This window comes from Mirounga leonina, unplaced genomic scaffold (genome assembly GCF_011800145.1).
Source record: "Mirounga leonina isolate KUSES-001 unplaced genomic scaffold, KU_Mleo_1.0 Mir_94, whole genome shotgun sequence".
Lineage (NCBI taxonomy): Eukaryota > Metazoa > Chordata > Mammalia > Carnivora > Phocidae > Mirounga > Mirounga leonina.
The window spans coordinates 4,738,179-4,755,121 of NW_023270855.1; the positions used below are offsets into that span (position 1 = coordinate 4,738,179).

General features: G+C 42.3%; 1 protein-coding gene across 1 annotated transcript in view; it reads left to right on the plus strand.

Moving 5' to 3' along the window:
- CUNH3orf20 (chromosome unknown C3orf20 homolog) overlaps positions 1 to 16,943 on the plus strand; it is an 82,547-nt gene that overhangs the window by 31,821 nt on the left and 33,783 nt on the right. The window contains exons 9-11 of the mRNA XM_034997159.1: positions 5,462 to 5,593; positions 9,886 to 10,000; positions 11,347 to 11,599. Coding sequence (XP_034853050.1) covers positions 5,462 to 5,593; positions 9,886 to 10,000; positions 11,347 to 11,599 — 500 coding nt within the window. The remainder of the gene's footprint in view (positions 1 to 5,461; positions 5,594 to 9,885; positions 10,001 to 11,346; positions 11,600 to 16,943) is intronic.

Sequence of the window (16,943 nt, forward strand, 5' to 3'; positions counted from 1 at the left end):
TGCTCTGGTTGCATATAAGAATCCTGTGGAACCTTAAAAAATGCAGATCACCAGACACAGCCTCAGAGAGATTCTGATTCAGGTGGTCTGTTATAAGTGCTAGATTTCTGTATTTTTGACAATCAATTCTGATGTTTGGCCAGGTCAGAGATTGTCAGTCTAGGAGTGTATTGAGTTGTTGTCTTAATATTAAACTTTTTGTAGCTGTATGAAGTTTATAGTCCATGAAGATTATAAATTGGTTGCATACAGGCACCATATATTATGTGTCAGTGTGACCAAGTGGACAGAATGGAATGAGAGCCTGAGAAGCCTTATATAGTGCCAGCTAGCCAGACTCTGGCTTTGAAGCTGTGTGAAAATCACTCAGCTCCTCTGAGTCTCGATTGTCTAATCAATACAGAGTGGATCACCAGACCAGCCCTGCCTCACACTGCTTTTGTGGGAATTAAATAAAATAATGGCAGGGAAGTTGCTTTGACATCACTAAAGCGTTTGGGTAACATAGTTCAGTTCATTGTTCTATCCCCTGGAGCTGCATAAAGAAGTGCACAACAGGGACTGGTGTAGTCAGGAGCGGCCTGGAGTACAAAATGACCTTTGAGTTGCCTCAGGAATGTGGGTGCATATGATTCATGTAGATAGAAGAGGGAAGGGAGAGCATTCTGGGTAGAAGGAATAGCATCTGTAAAGGCTTGGATTTGAGACTTAGTGTGTCATCTTTAAAAGTTCACAGGTGCTTCTTGTGAAAGAAAGGGGGGCAGGAGGTGTATATGCTGTGAGGTAGAGGTGAGACGTGTTGGATGTCAGGCTGAGGAACTTGCTTGTTGTTTTGTAGGCTGCAGTGGCCAGTTTGTTGTCACCCAAATATTTACATTTCCAGTGTTTTTCATTCCTCTCTGAAAATCTAAGTTTCCCTCCAGTATCATTTCCTTTAGAATATCGTGAAGGGCAGATCTGCTGACAACAAATTCTGTTTGCTTTCGTGTTAAAAATGTCTTTATGAAAGGATATCTTTGCTGAGTATGGAATTCTGGGTTGACTGGTTTTTTTTTTTTTCCTTCCAGCAATTTAAAAATACTGTTCCACTGTGTATGTCCTCCAAAGTTTATGATGAGAATTCTGTATTTATTCAAATCATTGTTCATTTTTCTAGCTGCTTTCAAGATTTTCTCTTTAACCTGATTTTCTAAGTTTGACTATGATGTGTTTAGGTATGGTTGTCTTTGTTCTGTTGGGGGTTTCCTGAGCTTCTTGAATTTGTAAATTCATGTCCTTCACCAAATTTGGAAAGTCTTCTGTCATTGTTTTAGGGAAAAATGTGCTCAATCTCTCCCCTTTTCCCCTGAGACTCCAATTACATGTATTTTAGAGCTTTCAATATTGTCCCAAAGGTCTCTGAGACTCTGTTCTTTCTTTTTCTTTTAATTTTCAAGAGAGAGAGAGCACAACCAGGGGCAGGGACAGAGGGAGAGAGAGAGAATTTTTTTTAAGGATACTTTGTGTGGACATTCAAGTTGACATTGCCTCTTCTTTTTAAAAAGATTTATTTATTTGAGAGAGAGAGAAAGTGTGTGGGGGGGGGCAAAAGGGGAGGGAGAGAGAGAATCTCAAACAGACTCTCCACTGAGCGTGGAGCCCACCACAGGGCTCGATCTCACGACATTGAGATCATGACCTGAGTGGAAATCAAGAGTCAGTGCTTAACCAACTGAGCCACCCAGGCGCCCCCAGAGAGAATCTTAAGCAGGCTCCACACTCATCATGGAGCCCCATGTGGGGCTTGATCTCACAACCCCAAGATCATGACCTGAGCCAAAATTTGGTTAAGAGTTGGACACTTAACTGACTAAGCCAGCCAGGCACCCCAACTCTGTTCTTTCTTGTTCAGTTTCTTCTGTTCTCAGCTTGGATAATTTCTATGGATCTAACTCTCAAGTTCACTGACTTTATTCTGATATCTTCATTCTGCTATCATGCTAATCCTGTGAATTTTTAAATTTTTGTATATATATTTTCAAGTCTAGAATTTCCATTTAGTTCTTTTTTAATATTTTCTATTTCTGTGCCGAGATTGTCTATTTTTTCATTTATTACAAATATATTTTCCTTGGCTTCATTGAGTACAGTTAAATTAGCTGCTCTAAAGTTTTTGTCTGATAATTTCAACATCTGGGACATACCACACAGGATTGGCTATCTGTTACCTTAAGAATGGCTCACACTTCACCAGTTCTTTACATGTTGAGTAATTTTAGATCACTGACATTGTGTATGTTGTGTGAGGATCTGTGGATTGTGGAGTCTGAATTTTGATATATTTCTCTGAAGAGTGTTAACATTTTTGTTTTAGCAGGCAGTGAACTAGGTTGGACTCACACCACAAACTTTGTCTTACCTGTAGTAGGCAGGAGCTCACATCTCAGTTCAGTTTTTCTGTTTCCCTAGCAGTAAGCTGTCTTGAGTCTTCTCTGCTCATGCATGGTTCAGGGATTAGCCAGGGATATGGATGGTTTATTCATAGAATTTGGAGCTCTATTTCTTTTTTTTTTTTTTTAAGATTTTATTTATTTATTTGACAGAGAGAGACACAGCGAGAGAGGGAACACAAGCAGGGGGAGTGGGAGAGGGAGAAGCAGGCCTCCCGCCGAGCAGGGAGCCCAGCGCAGGGCTTGATCCCAGGACTCTGGGATCATGACCTGAGCCGAAGGCAGACGCTTAATGACTGAGCCACCCAGGCGCCCCTGGAGCTCTATTTCTTTGGCACTGTCTCTTCTGGAATTTTATCCTGACTTTTCTGTGATTGTAGTTTCCACAAGTTTAGCCCTTTGGTTCTCTAGGCCAGGAAGATGGTGGTGTTTTGGCCATGACGGTGGCTTGCCTTCAGGGTAAAGCTATAAGGTAGAAATTCATCCCATGCTGGCCCTTTCTTTTAAGTTTTGATTCTTCAAAATTTGCCCACTTTTATTTATTCTTCAGAGACTTCAGTTATTGTTTTATTGTATTTGTGTCAAGTTCTGTGGGAGGGTCAGCCTGGTAGGAACTGACTCAGTTGTATTGGAAGTAGAACCAGTTGGTCAGTTTCTAAGTTGACGGCTGGCATGCTCAGTTCAGCAGTGTGTAGAAAGTTGACCAGAAAGGCGTTAAGTGTCTGCCTTCAGCTCAGGTCATGATCCCAGGATCCTGGGATCGAGCCCCACATTGGGCTCCCTGCTCTGCAGGGAGTCTGCTTCTCCCTCTCCCACTCCCCCTGCTTGTGTTCCCTCTCTCGTTGTGTCTCTCTCTGTCAAATAAATAAATAAAATATTTTTTAAAAAAAGAAATTTGACTAGAAAGGGAAAGATCAGAGGATGGGCTAGTTCAAAGATTAGTTATGGAGTTACTAGCCAGACCTGACATGATGAAGGGTAGAAGCAACATTTTTTAAAGGAGCCATTTTAGTAGAAGGATTCAGTGGCATTCAAGCATCAGCTGTAGGGGATAAATGAGAGGAGAGAGGAGTATAGATGACTCCACAATGGAGTATGTATCTGGGTGGAAACAGAAGTTTCTGAGAGCGTCAGAGATCAATATAGTTTTAGATGTGCTAATTGGGCTCAGTGGCTTTTATGACATAATCCTCTCTTAGAGTGAGAGATTAGGGATGATGGATATATGTGATGGGTTGGCTCATGAATTCCCAAGAAGATGAGTAGTGAATGAGCTTGTAGAGCACCCATATTTGGGGCACTGGAGAGAGGAAGAGAAACCACCCAGGGAGCAGGGATAATAAAAAACAGTTGTACTGTGCTAAGCCCTGTGCATGTTTTCCCATGAAATCTGCTCAGTGCCCTAGGAAAAAATTTCTGTTACTGTCCCCAGGCTCAGAGAAGCTAACCAACTTGCCTAAAATTGCTCCACTGGTAAGTAGCTACACTGGGATTTGAAACTTGTCAAACTGTAGCACTTGAGCTCTCAACCACAGCTCTATACTACACTCTCTAGAAGAACAGGAGAAGGTAGGGTTTTTTCTTAAGTGGGAATGATCAACAAGTTTGAAGATGTCAAAAGACTTGACAAGAAGGCAGCCATGGATCAAATGTTTTCCGGGTGCTAGAGAGCACTAGCACACAGACTGTAGAGTATGAGGAAGGGACTCAGTGGTGAAGAAACTGAATGTAGACTTTGGGGCCAATAAATGGTATAGCAGAAGGAAATGGAAGTGAAATGAAGAGTATTCCTTAGTTCAGGGGAGTCCTGGGGTACACATAGATCAGGGACATTGAAGATGGAAGAAAGCATCACCACACAGCAGGTGGGGCTGTAGACTCCTAGGCCCTTGCGTAGGGCCTCTGTGCATACGTAACTCTCTGCAGACGTGAACCATCCAGGGACCTCACAGGATTGCGCTGCCATATCCTGACAATATCTGCTCATGTGTGTTAGGGATCTTTGTGGCTTGTGAAGCCACTGCTATAATCTTCATCTCATTTGAACGTAATACTAGCCTTTCAGCTATTTCCCCTTGAGGAATTTTAGCTTCAGAGAAGCTGGCTTGCTAACAGAGCCTGAATTGGAACTTACTTCTAGAACACAAAATTCTCAGTAAGGAGTGAGTTGCTGTAAAGGCAGCTCATCCTCCCTCTTTCTATCTGGGACTGCTACATAGGAAATCCCACCCTTTTGGAAGTGATCTTTTTAAAAGGCCCCTTTGGGGCGCCTGGGTGGCTCAGATGGTTAAGCGTCTGCCTTCGGCTCAGGTCATGATCCCAGGGTCCTGGGATCGAGTCCCACATCGGGCTCCCTGCTCCTTGGGAGCCTGTTTCTCCCTCTGCTTCTCTCTCTCTCTGTCTCTCATGAATAAATAAATAAAATCTTAAAAAAAAAAAAAAAAGGCCGCTTTGGTTCCTCCTCAGGGGAAGAGTAGTGAATATTTGGTGATTGAGGGGAGGGGACTGAGCATGTATGGTTCAGCCCCTGCTGGGTTTCCTTTTGTCATCTGCCCACCCACCCACAGAGGAGTGCATTCTGGTGCTTCCTGCCTTGTTGTCAGCTTCCCAAGGCAGCTCTGTGTGCTCTAGAGCAAGGCTCATAGTCAGACTTGGTGCCTGGGTGCACATGTCTGATTCATAGATAGTGTAGGCTTATGACCCAACCTGCATCTCTATCCAGCTCTACTAGAACCAAAGCTGATTTGCCTCCAGATTCCTATGTCTCTTTCACAGGTAGTTCTAAGCTTGGGCTGGAAAGGGAAGGGGCAGGTATAGGAAAGCATCAGTTAGGTTTTCTGACAGTCCCCCAAAAAAAGACTGGAATTCTTTCTTCTTTAGGAAAGCTAAATTCCAACAAAAGAACTGGTAAGATCTTACAGCTTTCTCGGCCCCAAGCCAAGAGGAGTTTTGTGCTTTGTGGGGGGGGGGGGGGAAGGGAAGGGTGGATAATAGAAGCAGAGACTCCCTAAGAACTGTTTCTTCATCTGCAGGTGAATGAGCAAATTAAGCTGACGGTGCTGAGCCAGGACTCCATCATGGTCACCTTCACCTCCCTAAATGAAACAATAACACTCTCGGTATCAGCCAGCAATTGTCCCCATGGGGTAGCGCATGAAAAACGGGTAAGCCAAAGCAGACCAGGTCCCCAGGCCTGACCCCAGCATGTCTCAATGTGGGTTGCCAGTCCATATCTCAGTGCCTGTGCTCCTCTATCCCTCCACCCCCTTCCCCATGCAGGGCCCTACCTCTTTCTCTGACTGATGAATGGACTCCTATTCATCATTCACTGTCTGATGTTAGCACTACCTTCTCTGTGAAACTTCTATCAGTTAGGAGTCTTTCATTTGTGATAGTCTCCAAAGCAGATTAGCAAAGCATGGAGAGAAACTATATTGGCTCAGTAAATTGAAAAGTCTATCCGTAGGCAGCTGTAGGCATGGCTGGATCCAGACCCTCAAATGATTCCATCAGATCTTCCCATCTCTTGGCTCTGCTTTCCTCTTTATTGGCTTCATTCTCAGGGAGTTTCTCTCCTTATGGTGACAAGATGGTCATGGGCATCTCTGGGCTCGTTATTCTACCAGCTTTGTTCTTTCTAGGAGAAAAAGGGCTTCTCTTTCCTAAGTGCTCAAGTAGAAGTGCCAACACCAACGTTGCTGCCTCTGCCTGAAGTGGCCACCGTGGCCAGGAGCACAGGTTGCTCTCACAGGGCAGGCTTGAGTATCACGTCCATCCTGAGAGCCGAAGGGCATGATCAGTCCAGGTATACCACCTGGGTGAAGGATGGGGCAGGAACACCATGGTGCTGTTACCAGAAGAGGGAGAGATGATACTGGAAAGAATAACTACCAATGTGTGTTGATGACCCTCTCCACCACCCCCTTTCCATCCCAAGGAGAGTCCGCCTCTCCCTCTGCTCAGCCCTCCCAGCCATGACTCATCTCTATTCTAGCACTCCTTTATTTATAAACCTATCTTCTCTACCAGACTGAGAATTTCCTGTCATTCCTACTAATGTCTTTCTCCAGGGCTCCAGAACAGGACTGCTTCAAATTAAGTACTTACTAAATGTTTGTTGGGTGGGTAAGAAAACAGTGGAGACTGGAAGCCCAGGTCTTCTATTTGCTGGGTCTTTATGGATCCTACTGTGTTCCTGATCCCGAGTCATCATCATGGAGAGAGATGGAGAGGATGGATCCCCAATCCTTGAGGGGTTACTGGTCTAGTTGAGAACACTTGACATATACCGTGAGACTGGGGTAACCAAGGGTTCATTGATGGAGCAAGCCACTTGCATTGCAACCAGGGTGCTTTGCTGGGATTAGTTCACTGGGGAAGACTCCTTGGAATGGGAGCAGAGGGACCCACACCTTCCAGTTTCTGCGGGCTCAGTCCCGGTTTATACCTGCCAGCCTGGAGGAATTATTTTTTTTTTTTGAAGATTTTATTTATTTATTTGACAGAGAGAGACATAGTGAGAGAGGGAACACAAGTAGAGGGAGTGAGAGGAGAAGCAGGCTTCCCGCTGAGCAGGAGCCTGATGTGGGGCTTGATCCCAGGACCCTGGGATCATGACCTGAGCTGAAGCCAGACGCTTAAGGACTGAGCCACCAAGGCACCCCCAGCCTGGAGAAATTATTAATAGCATCTTATTTCACTCTCAAAAGTGTCCTGGTTTGGATGTTCATTTATATGATCATCCAGAGGGCATTGCGCCCTCTGCATGTTGCTGTCTGGGGCTGAGCAAGGCTGTTGTGCTGCAGGGGCATTTGCCACCAACATGCCACAGGCTCATAGACTCACAGAGCTGACAGAGCCCATTAGGAGCAGCCAGCCCAATGTTCTCACTTTACATGGGGACATGGAGGCAGGCATTTGTGAGGGACCCATGCTATATGAACAAGACACAGAGAACACCTGTGTTTCTCTGGGAGGAGAGCATTGCACCTGTTTTCCCACCACCTTTTCATTTGAGCAGCATTTCAATTTCATTAATTCATTAAATAATTCAATAAACATTGATTAGCAGTTGCAGTGTGCCAACTTGGCTGCTGGGATGTAGAAATGGAAGAAATCTCACTCCCTCTAGTCTCTAAAATACCTTCCGTCTAATGGAAGGGGGCAAAAGCATCAACACCAGTTGTAATCCAGCTGGATTGGTACAGTGTGCCAGGGAGAGGGGCACCATGGAAGCTGCTGGGGTACCAGGAGAGAGTGTTCGTTAAAGGGGCCCCATAGGAGCACCCAGGAAACTCAGATGCCTGTGACTTCAGGCTGCACTGATTACTTCAAAGAGCAGAAGAACCCCGGCTTTTGATCCATTTGAGCTAAGATGATGATCATGCTTATTGATGAGTCCACCCTGCCCATTTGGTTCCATTTTATTACTCTACTCTAAAAATCACTTTTCTGTGTTATATGACTAAGTACACACGATGCATGAGGTCCTATGTCTCTATTTCTTAAAAACCTTTTTAGACTGTGTTTTAAAAATGTGAGCGAGCTTTTCTTACCAAAGGCAATAGATATTAGAGAATTGTTCTTTCCCATAAAATGGTAGTGATGCTTCGTTTTCCTAACAACCTCTTGTTTGGTAGTCACTGGAATCTGGATCACTGCTAAGAACCAGGATGTAAGCAATCAAAGACCCCCATGAACAGCCAAGAGAGGTCACTCTCTGTCCATGTACCAAACATGCCCTCTGGGCCTAGGAAAGCCCCTTAATAATTCAAGTCTTATTTTATCTTACCTGAATGCAATCTTAGAAGTGAGAACTAGAAGTCCAGAGCTGTGCTGTCCAATATGGTAGCCACAAGTCACAAGTGGCTACTGAGCACTTGTAATGTGACAAGTCTCAATGGAGATTGGCCAAAAGAGAAAATACGCATTGCATTTCAAAAACTTAACATGAAAAGAAAATGTAAAATTTCTCATGAATAGTTTGATTCCATGTTAAAATAATCATTTTTTTGATATATTGGGTTAGATAAATATGTTGCTAGAATTAACTTCACCTTTAAGAGCTTTTTCATGTGGCTACAGGAACGTTTACCACCACATTTGTAGCTTGTGTTTTATTCCTAGTGGACCGTGTGGGTCTAGAAGGTGATTATCTTCATCAGGGAAGCTCACAGAGGCAGTTTGACAGTGTGGTAGAAAGCAGGAAAGTTATTTAAAAGGACATCATAATTCAAAAAGTGTAACTGTCTCGGGGACATTTAGCATAGGGCTAAGCAAACTGGTACATTAAAACAGCTTCTGGAAACAGTGCTGGGTTCTAGTCAGTATTCATTGATGCTGACCCAGAAGACTGACTTGCCGTAGAAACGTCAAGGTCATAACCCCTTCTGTTTGAGATAACAGATTTCAGACTAGATAAACAACAGCAAATGAGGAACTATCGGATTTATCGTAGGGAACATGATTTCCAAATGTTGACTTCAGCTGCCGGGTTAAGCATCTTGGAATACTTTGACATGAGATCTGGAGGCCCAGAAAATTGGCTCATGTTCAATTCCTGGACTGTCAGAGCTGCAAGGGGCCCCTGAGAAGACTTGCTGATGTGCAGGCTGGCCTAGGCTAGGAAAAGGCCATAGAGCCTTGGGCTGTTCCCTTCCATTTCTGGGCCTCAGTGTCCCCATCTGTATAGTGATATGTAAGGGCCTGCCCAGCTTCCACACTCTCCCACCTGGGACTTTTACAGTCCGTTCAACTTCTTCCTATGTCTGCGTGTTTGGGGTTGGTTATCGCTCATCAGCAAAATCCATGGCAGCCTAGAAAATCTGAGGGTGGGAGGTAGGGTGGCCTCGTCCCACTAAGTTCCCATCACTGAGAAGCTTGTTAAATGGCTTCCCCAGACACGCATCACCTTGGAAGGAGCCACCTATCAGAGCGACGAGCAGAACAGCAGTCCCAGCTTTTATGGCCCTGCAGCCAGGCTCCTCACTAAATATTTCTATCGAGGCTGCACTTTGAAAGTGAGGCAACACCTCAATTTAAATGCTTTATTAGCCCAGAGCGCCACCTCAAATCCTTTTTGGAAGCAGGCTGGGTATAAATTACAAATAAATAAATAAAATTAGCCTAGAAGCAGCAGCTGAGGCCAAAAACCAGAAGGATGGTTGAGGCTTTGCTGTTAATTGGGTGCATCCTTTATGGAAGTCCTGCCTGCAGGGTAAAGAAGGACACATAGAGTGACCATCATTCTTCAGAAAATCTGTCCACTATCCATCCCATTCTCTCTACCTGAGGCTTCAATTCCACAGAAATTGGGCTGATGTGCAGGAATTCACTGAGCAGAGGGGGAGAGAGGTGTGTACCAGCAGAGGGGACGACACCTCCTCCAAACCAGAGCAAGGCCTAGTTGTTGGTGGGTTGGGCTAACTGGCTTCTCTCCTCCTTGGCCTTTCCCCAGCTACTGACCCGCATGGATGACAAAATATTTAAGATGAACCGAGCTTTGGCAGAGATCAAGAAGCGGTTTAAAAAGACAGTGTCACAATTTATGAATTCTGTCTTGCTGGCAGCAGGTAAGGGGCAGAAAGGTAGGGGGTGCCTATCTGATAACTTCCTAAATCTTGGGTCACCTGCAAGGCATCTCTGAGGACAGCTTTTTACCACCCAGGGAGATGAGCGGGCAGGGTGACTTCCGCATTGGTAGATGGGTGATAAGACTTGGGCCTCTGAAGCAAAGGTACTTTCTCAGGGCCATGTCACGAGGAATGGAGGCCTTCACCACCTTCAGTTTCTGAGTGCCTTCCCGTGTGTCCTCAGTGTCTCCTGTGGTTGTTTTATTTTCCTGGGCCTCCCATTGTTGTTCTGTAACTCTGACCTACTCCTCCATCTGGTTCACCTTTCAGCTCTATCTCCCATATTGTCCATCCATTTGTAGATCCTGTTCCTCTCCTTGTGGACAATCTCAATAGAAGAGAAAAAAGCAGCCAGCTCACCAGGCTCTCCCTGTTAGGCCACAGGGCTCCCCCTGGGGCCAGCCTGGTGACCTCAGGACCCCTCCCACATCGAGGCTCTCCTGCTGATGGGCCTGGAGACAAAGGAACAGTGACTTCCATTCTGTGCCACCCCCTGGCTGGTTCCCAGGGGGCTGTGCTCCAAGGAGTTTCTCCTCATCCCTAAAGACTCAGTTCAACTGTATCCCTCCTCCAGAAAGCCTTCCCTGATTTCCCCAGCAGAATGAGTCTCATACTCCTCTGAGTTCCCACAGCACATACAAAATGTACTCTAATTATAAATCTTAACCTAGCATTGTGAATATTTCTTTGTTTGCCCATCCCCCCGTACCCTGGCTTGGAGTTCTCAGAGGCAGAGAACCCTGTTTGGGTCATCAGTATATTCCCAGCATCCAAGAAATGTTTGATAGGTGAATGAAGGAATAAAGGTCCTGGGCCTCAGAAGTTTTCAAGTCTAGTAGGGAAACTAAAACAAGAACACAAATAAATACAACAAAGAAAGTGATGGAAATTACTTAACTCCAGAGATATAGGGAACAGCATTCTCAGGGAAGAGAACAGTGTGGATGCATTGTGTACCCTGCCTCTATGAGTACAATGGATGACGCAGACCTGAATGAAACATGGGCTCCTTGGCAGAAGAGGGATCTCAGCTGGGTCTTGACAAATGAATAGAAATGAGATTGATTTGTTCTTACATTCAGCCAGCATTTACCGATCCACTAACTGTACTAGGGTTGGAGCTCTGTGCCGGACAGCAGAGGGGAGGCAGCCTGGCGGGAGAATGTGCAAGAGTGGAGGAGTGGCGTGGAAGATGAGCTGAAGGGCTGCTGATATGCAGAGCCCCACAGCAGGGCAGGGAAGGCTGGGCCACGAGGGAGAGTGACAGCTGTGTCTTCTGTTAACAGGCCTGTTCACCATAGAATACCCGGTTAAGGAAGAGGCAGAAATCAGTCGAGCCAAGGTAAAATTGAGTCCCTATCTCGAGAGGAGCACCAAGCCAAGTTTATACTCAGGAGAAGCCCTCTTATTACGATCTCAGTCAGCCCGACCTGAATCCTCAATTGGAGAGTCTTCGAGGGAAGAGCCTGGGTCTGTTTCTATAAGCCCCACTCGGAAGAAGAGCATCAAGATCCAAGCTAAAGCCGTGGTCACACCCAGGTGGGCTTGGGCCTTCATTTCTGCTGGCCTCCATGTGTCAGACATGGTGATGGGCAGTAGGCTCACAATGGAGAACAAAAGAGATGAAGCCCCTCCCTCCTGGAGCTGAAATGTTAGGGGTGGGAGAAGGTAGACAATTAACACATGAAGGAATGAAGTCATTTTAGTAGTGATAAGGTCTAGGAAGAAAGTAAATCAGAGTCATGGTTTAAAGCAGGAGTTAGCAAATTAGGACCATTCACCAAATCTGGCCCCCCTGCCTGCCTTTTTATGAGTGAGCTAAGTAAGAGTTTTTACCTTTTGAAGTACTTGGGGGGGAAAGGATCAAAAGAAGAATATTTTATGACATGTGCAATGACATAAAATTTAAATGTCAGATCCGTAAGTAAGGTTTTATTGGAACAGCCACACCCACTCATTTACATATTGTCCATAGCTGCTTTCCTGCTAAGACAGAAATGTTGAGTAATTATGACTGAGACCATCTGGCCTGCAAAAACTAGAATATTTACTATCTGGCACTGTATAGAAAATGTTGACTACTGCCAAGGGTGGATAGTGACTGGGAAGTGGGCTGGGAGGTACTAAATGAGATAGCCAGTCAGGGAAGGCACTTCTGAGGAGGTGATATTTAAATGGGGACCCAGGATGAAAGATAAGAAATAGGCAGCCACAGAGAAGGACACAGGGAAGGAACAGCAGGCAGAGGGTAGAGCAAGCAGAGACCTGTGACAAGAACATACCACCATGCTGGTCTGTATGAGGGAAAGAAAGACCAGTGCAGAGCATGGTGATGAAGAGGTGACATGGCTGTGAACTGAGGACAGAGATAGGCAGGAGCCAGATCAGGTGGCCTTGTTAGTGTTGTAGGAAGCCATCCCATAACTTTAAGACAGGAAGTGGTATCATCTGATTCATGGGGTTTTTTAACTTAAAAAAAATAAAATAAAAATATGTATCTTTTATATTTTTCTATTTTAATTTTATATAATATTAATTAATTATATAAATTTTAATATAATATTAAAAGGCTTGGGGGAAAAGCATTTTGAGGGCCTCATTAAAGTATTTTAATATAGTATTAGTATAATATTTCTATATAAAAATACAGAAAAATGAACAAATCCTAAGTGTATGGTCAATGCATATCACAAAGTGAACACACCTTATAACCAAACCAAGGAATAGAACATTACCAGCTCCTTAGAAGTGCCCTCTTGTCCTTGCCCTCCCAAGCCTTCCTCCTCAAAGGGAAGAGTTCTAGCTTCATACATTTGTGGGGTTTTTTAAAAAACTTTATTGAAATGGAACTATTCAGTATGTATTCTTTGGCATCTAGCCTCTTTTTCTCAACATTATAATCATGAGTTGTTGTGTATAGCAGTAGTTTTTTCATTCTCATTGCTGTATGATGATGTATTATTTGAATACACTACAGATTATGCATTCTAATGTTAATGGATATTTGGGTTGTTTACAGTTTTGGTAATGACAAACTGTGCTAGTGTTAGCATATGTCCTTATTTATGGTGGGTGGAGCCCGGTGTGGTGCTCAATCCCAGGACCCAAGATCATGACCTGAGTCGAAATCAAGAGTTGGATACTCAACCGACTGAGCCTCCCAGGAGCCCCTATAAATTATGTTTTTAATTTAATTTTCCTATTTGTTGCTGGTTATAGAAAGTCAGTTGATTATATCTCAATTTAAATTTATTTTTAATTTACTTGCAGTAAACTTTACTCTTTTTGGTGTAAAAGTCTGTGAGTTTTGGTAAATGCAGAGTTGTGTAACCACCACCATAGCCAAGACACAGAATGGTTTTATCACCTCCCACCGGCCCACCCCCAAATTCCTTCATGTGGCCCCTCTGTAGTCAAACTCTTCACTCACCCTTAATCTCTAGCAACCACTGACCTGTTCTTTGTAGCTATAGTTTTGCATTTTCTAAAATGTCATATAAATCGGATTATACTCTGTATAGCCTTTTGAGTCTAGCTTCTTTCACTTAGCATAATGCATGCAAGATTTATCCATGTTGTGGCACATATCACCAGTTCATTTATTCTTATTGCTGAGTAGTATTCTCTTTCAGGGAGCCCCAACACTATCCCCACATTCAGAGATTTACCAGAACTCATGGGATTCAGCATATAGTTGCATGAATGTATGAGTTTTATTACAGTGAAAGGATATGTGATATCCCCTCTTCTTTTTCTGATGGTAATTTGGGTCTTTTCTTTTATGTTGGTCAGTCTGGCTATAGTTTCATCAATTTTATTAATCTTTTCAAAGAATCAGCTTTTGGTTTCATTGATTTTTTTCTATTGTTATTCTGTTTTCAGTTCCATTTTTTCTGCCATTTACTTTTATCTTCCTTTTGCTTGTTTTGTGTATAAATTGCTTTTTACTAGTTTCTAAATTGTAAGCTTAGATTATTAGTGAGGCCTTATTTTCTTTTTTTTTTTTTAAAGATTTTATTTATTTATTTGAGAGAGAGAATGAGAGAGGGCACATGAGAGGGGGGAGGGTCAGAGGGAGAAGCAGACTCCCTGCTGAGCAGGGAGCCCAATGCGGGACTGGATCCCAGGACTCCAGGATCATGACCTGAGCCGAAGGCAGTCGCTTAACCAACTGAGCCACCCAGGCGCCCGAGGCCTTATTTTCTAATATGCATTTAATTCTGCAAACTTCCTTCTAAGCATATTTTGCCTGCATTCCATAAATTTTGAAATGATGGATTTTAATTTTTATTCCATTTAAAATATTTCCTAATTTTCCTGTGATTCTTTGGCCCATGGGTTATTTAGAAATTCAATCTCTAATTTCCAAATGTTTGAGGATTTTCTAGATATCTCTTTGTTATTGATTTTTAGTTTACTTCTGATATAGTCTGAGAATATATTTTGTATGATTTCTATTCTTTTAAGTTTGTTAAGGTTTGTTTTATGACCCCAGAATGTGGTCCATCTTGGTAAGTGCTACATGTGCCCTTGAAAAGAACTGTATTCTGCTCTTGATGGGTGGAGTCTTCAGCAAATCTTTCAATAGAAGATCATGGATAAGTGTCAATGAGGTCCAGTGATAGTGCTGTTTAGTTCTTCTGTATCCTTGCTGATTTTCTGTCTTCTTGTTCTGTTGGTTACTGAGAATAGAGTGTTGATGTCTCCAAGTATGATTGTGGATTTATTTCACCTAAGTTTCTTAAAATATGTATAACTGTTGAAAGCAAAAATTATAACATTTTTGAGGTTTTTCGATATATGTCTTCAATATCTTAAAATTTTATCATATTTTTGCTTCATCAATCTTGGAGCTATGTTGTCAGGTATAGCACATTTGGCTCTTTTATCATTATGTAATGTCCTCTTGATACCTGGTAATTTTTCTTGTTCTGAAGTCCACTCTGTATAATAATAATACACTCACTTCAGATTTCTTTTGATTAGTATTTGCTTAGCATAACTTTTCCATTGTTATTTTTAATCTATCTGTATCATTATGTTTAAAGTACGTTTCTTGTGAATAGCATATAGTTAGGTCTTGTATTTTTATCCAACATGACGATCTTTTAATTGGTGTGATTAGACCATTTACATTTTTTTTTTCGTACAGAAACATCATTTACTCATATATCTGAGATGTGAAACAAATTAAGAGATACATTTTGCCAACTCACCAAAGACAGGCCATATAAGACAAAGAGTGTGAATATCACCATGAAGCCAACAATTACTACAATTTGGATAGATGTTATGATCAGAGCCATAAAAATCTACAGGATAAATACGAAGCTAGCATACATTAATCCCCAGGAGAGCCTATGGTAGAAACAAAGTTTTACTTCAGAATTAGGCCATTTACATTTAATATCATTATTGATATAGTTAGATTTAAGTCTACTATTTTATTATTTTTCTGTTTGTATCCTGTTTTTGTTTTGTTTTGTTTTTGCTCCTCTCTTCTCTCCCACTTTCTTTTGAATTGCTTGAATATTTTTATTTATTTTTTTATTTATTTTAAAGATTTTATTTAGGTAGAGTGAGAAACAGCAAAAGCAGGGCAGAGGGAGAGGGAGAAGCAGACTTCCGCTGAGCAAGGAGCCCAATGTGGGGCTTGATCCCAGGACCCAGAGATCATGCCCCGAGCCAAAGGCAGACACTTAACCGATTGAACCACCCAGGCACCCCTGCTTGAATATTTTTAGTATTCCATTTTAATTTGTCTATTGGCTTTTTAGTATATCTCTTTGTTTTTTAATTTTTCTTTTAGTGTTTGCTTTAGGATTTACATTCTATATGACTTACCTTAAACAGCCTATTTAGGTTTAATATTGCCACTTTAAGGGAAATGTAGTAACCTTACAACCATATATTATGCCTCTTTAGTCTCCCACCATTATAGTATGGTTGTCAAATGTATTACATCTACATATATTGAAACCCCTTAACAATGTTATAATCTTTGTTTCAACAGTCATAAATTTTAAAGAACTTAAGAAAAATAGTTTATTATATTTACTCAGATATTTATAATTTCTGTTGCCCTTCTTTAATTTATGAAGTTCTGAGTCTCCCTCTGAGATCATTCTCTTTCAGCCTGATGTATTTCTTCTAGCATTTCTTTTAGAGCAAGCCTGTTGGTGATAATTCTTTTTTAATTTTCCTTCACTTGATCACATCCTCATTTTGCCTTAATTACTGAAGGATATTTTCACCAGATATAAAATTCTGGTTCAACAGCATTCTAAGTATATTTAGTCAAATATTTATAATTTTCTTCTTTCAGTACCTTAAAGGTATTCTCCTGTTTCATAATCTCCAGTTTCTGATGAGAAATCCACAGTCATTTAAATTGTTGTTCCTCCATACGTACTGTGCCCATGCCCTTGCTGCCACTGCTATAGCAGTGCAGTTCTGCTGCTGAAACTGGCCTTGTGGCAGAGCCAGGAGAGGAAAAAGAAGACATAAAGAGAGAATTCTCTTCACACTCCCAGAATCACAGGGATCTCATTTCTTCTTTCTTTGGCTAGAAAAAAGATCTTTCCTCAGGGTTTTTATTAACCAGTTCCACTGTTCCCTTCAGATTCAGTTCACCTTGATTGCATTTCAAATATTCAACCAATTTTGTAGTCCCAACATAAATCTAACTTGGTTTTGATATATCCCCTTTTTATATATTGCTAGATTTGGTTTTCTAGTATTTTATCTAAGATTTTGGTACTTGTGTTTATGAGAGAGATTGGCCAATAATTTCTCCTTTCTTGTCATGTTCTGGTCAGGCTGACTTCTTAAAACAATCTGGGAAGGGAGCACCTGGGTGGCTGTTGGTTAAGCATACAACACT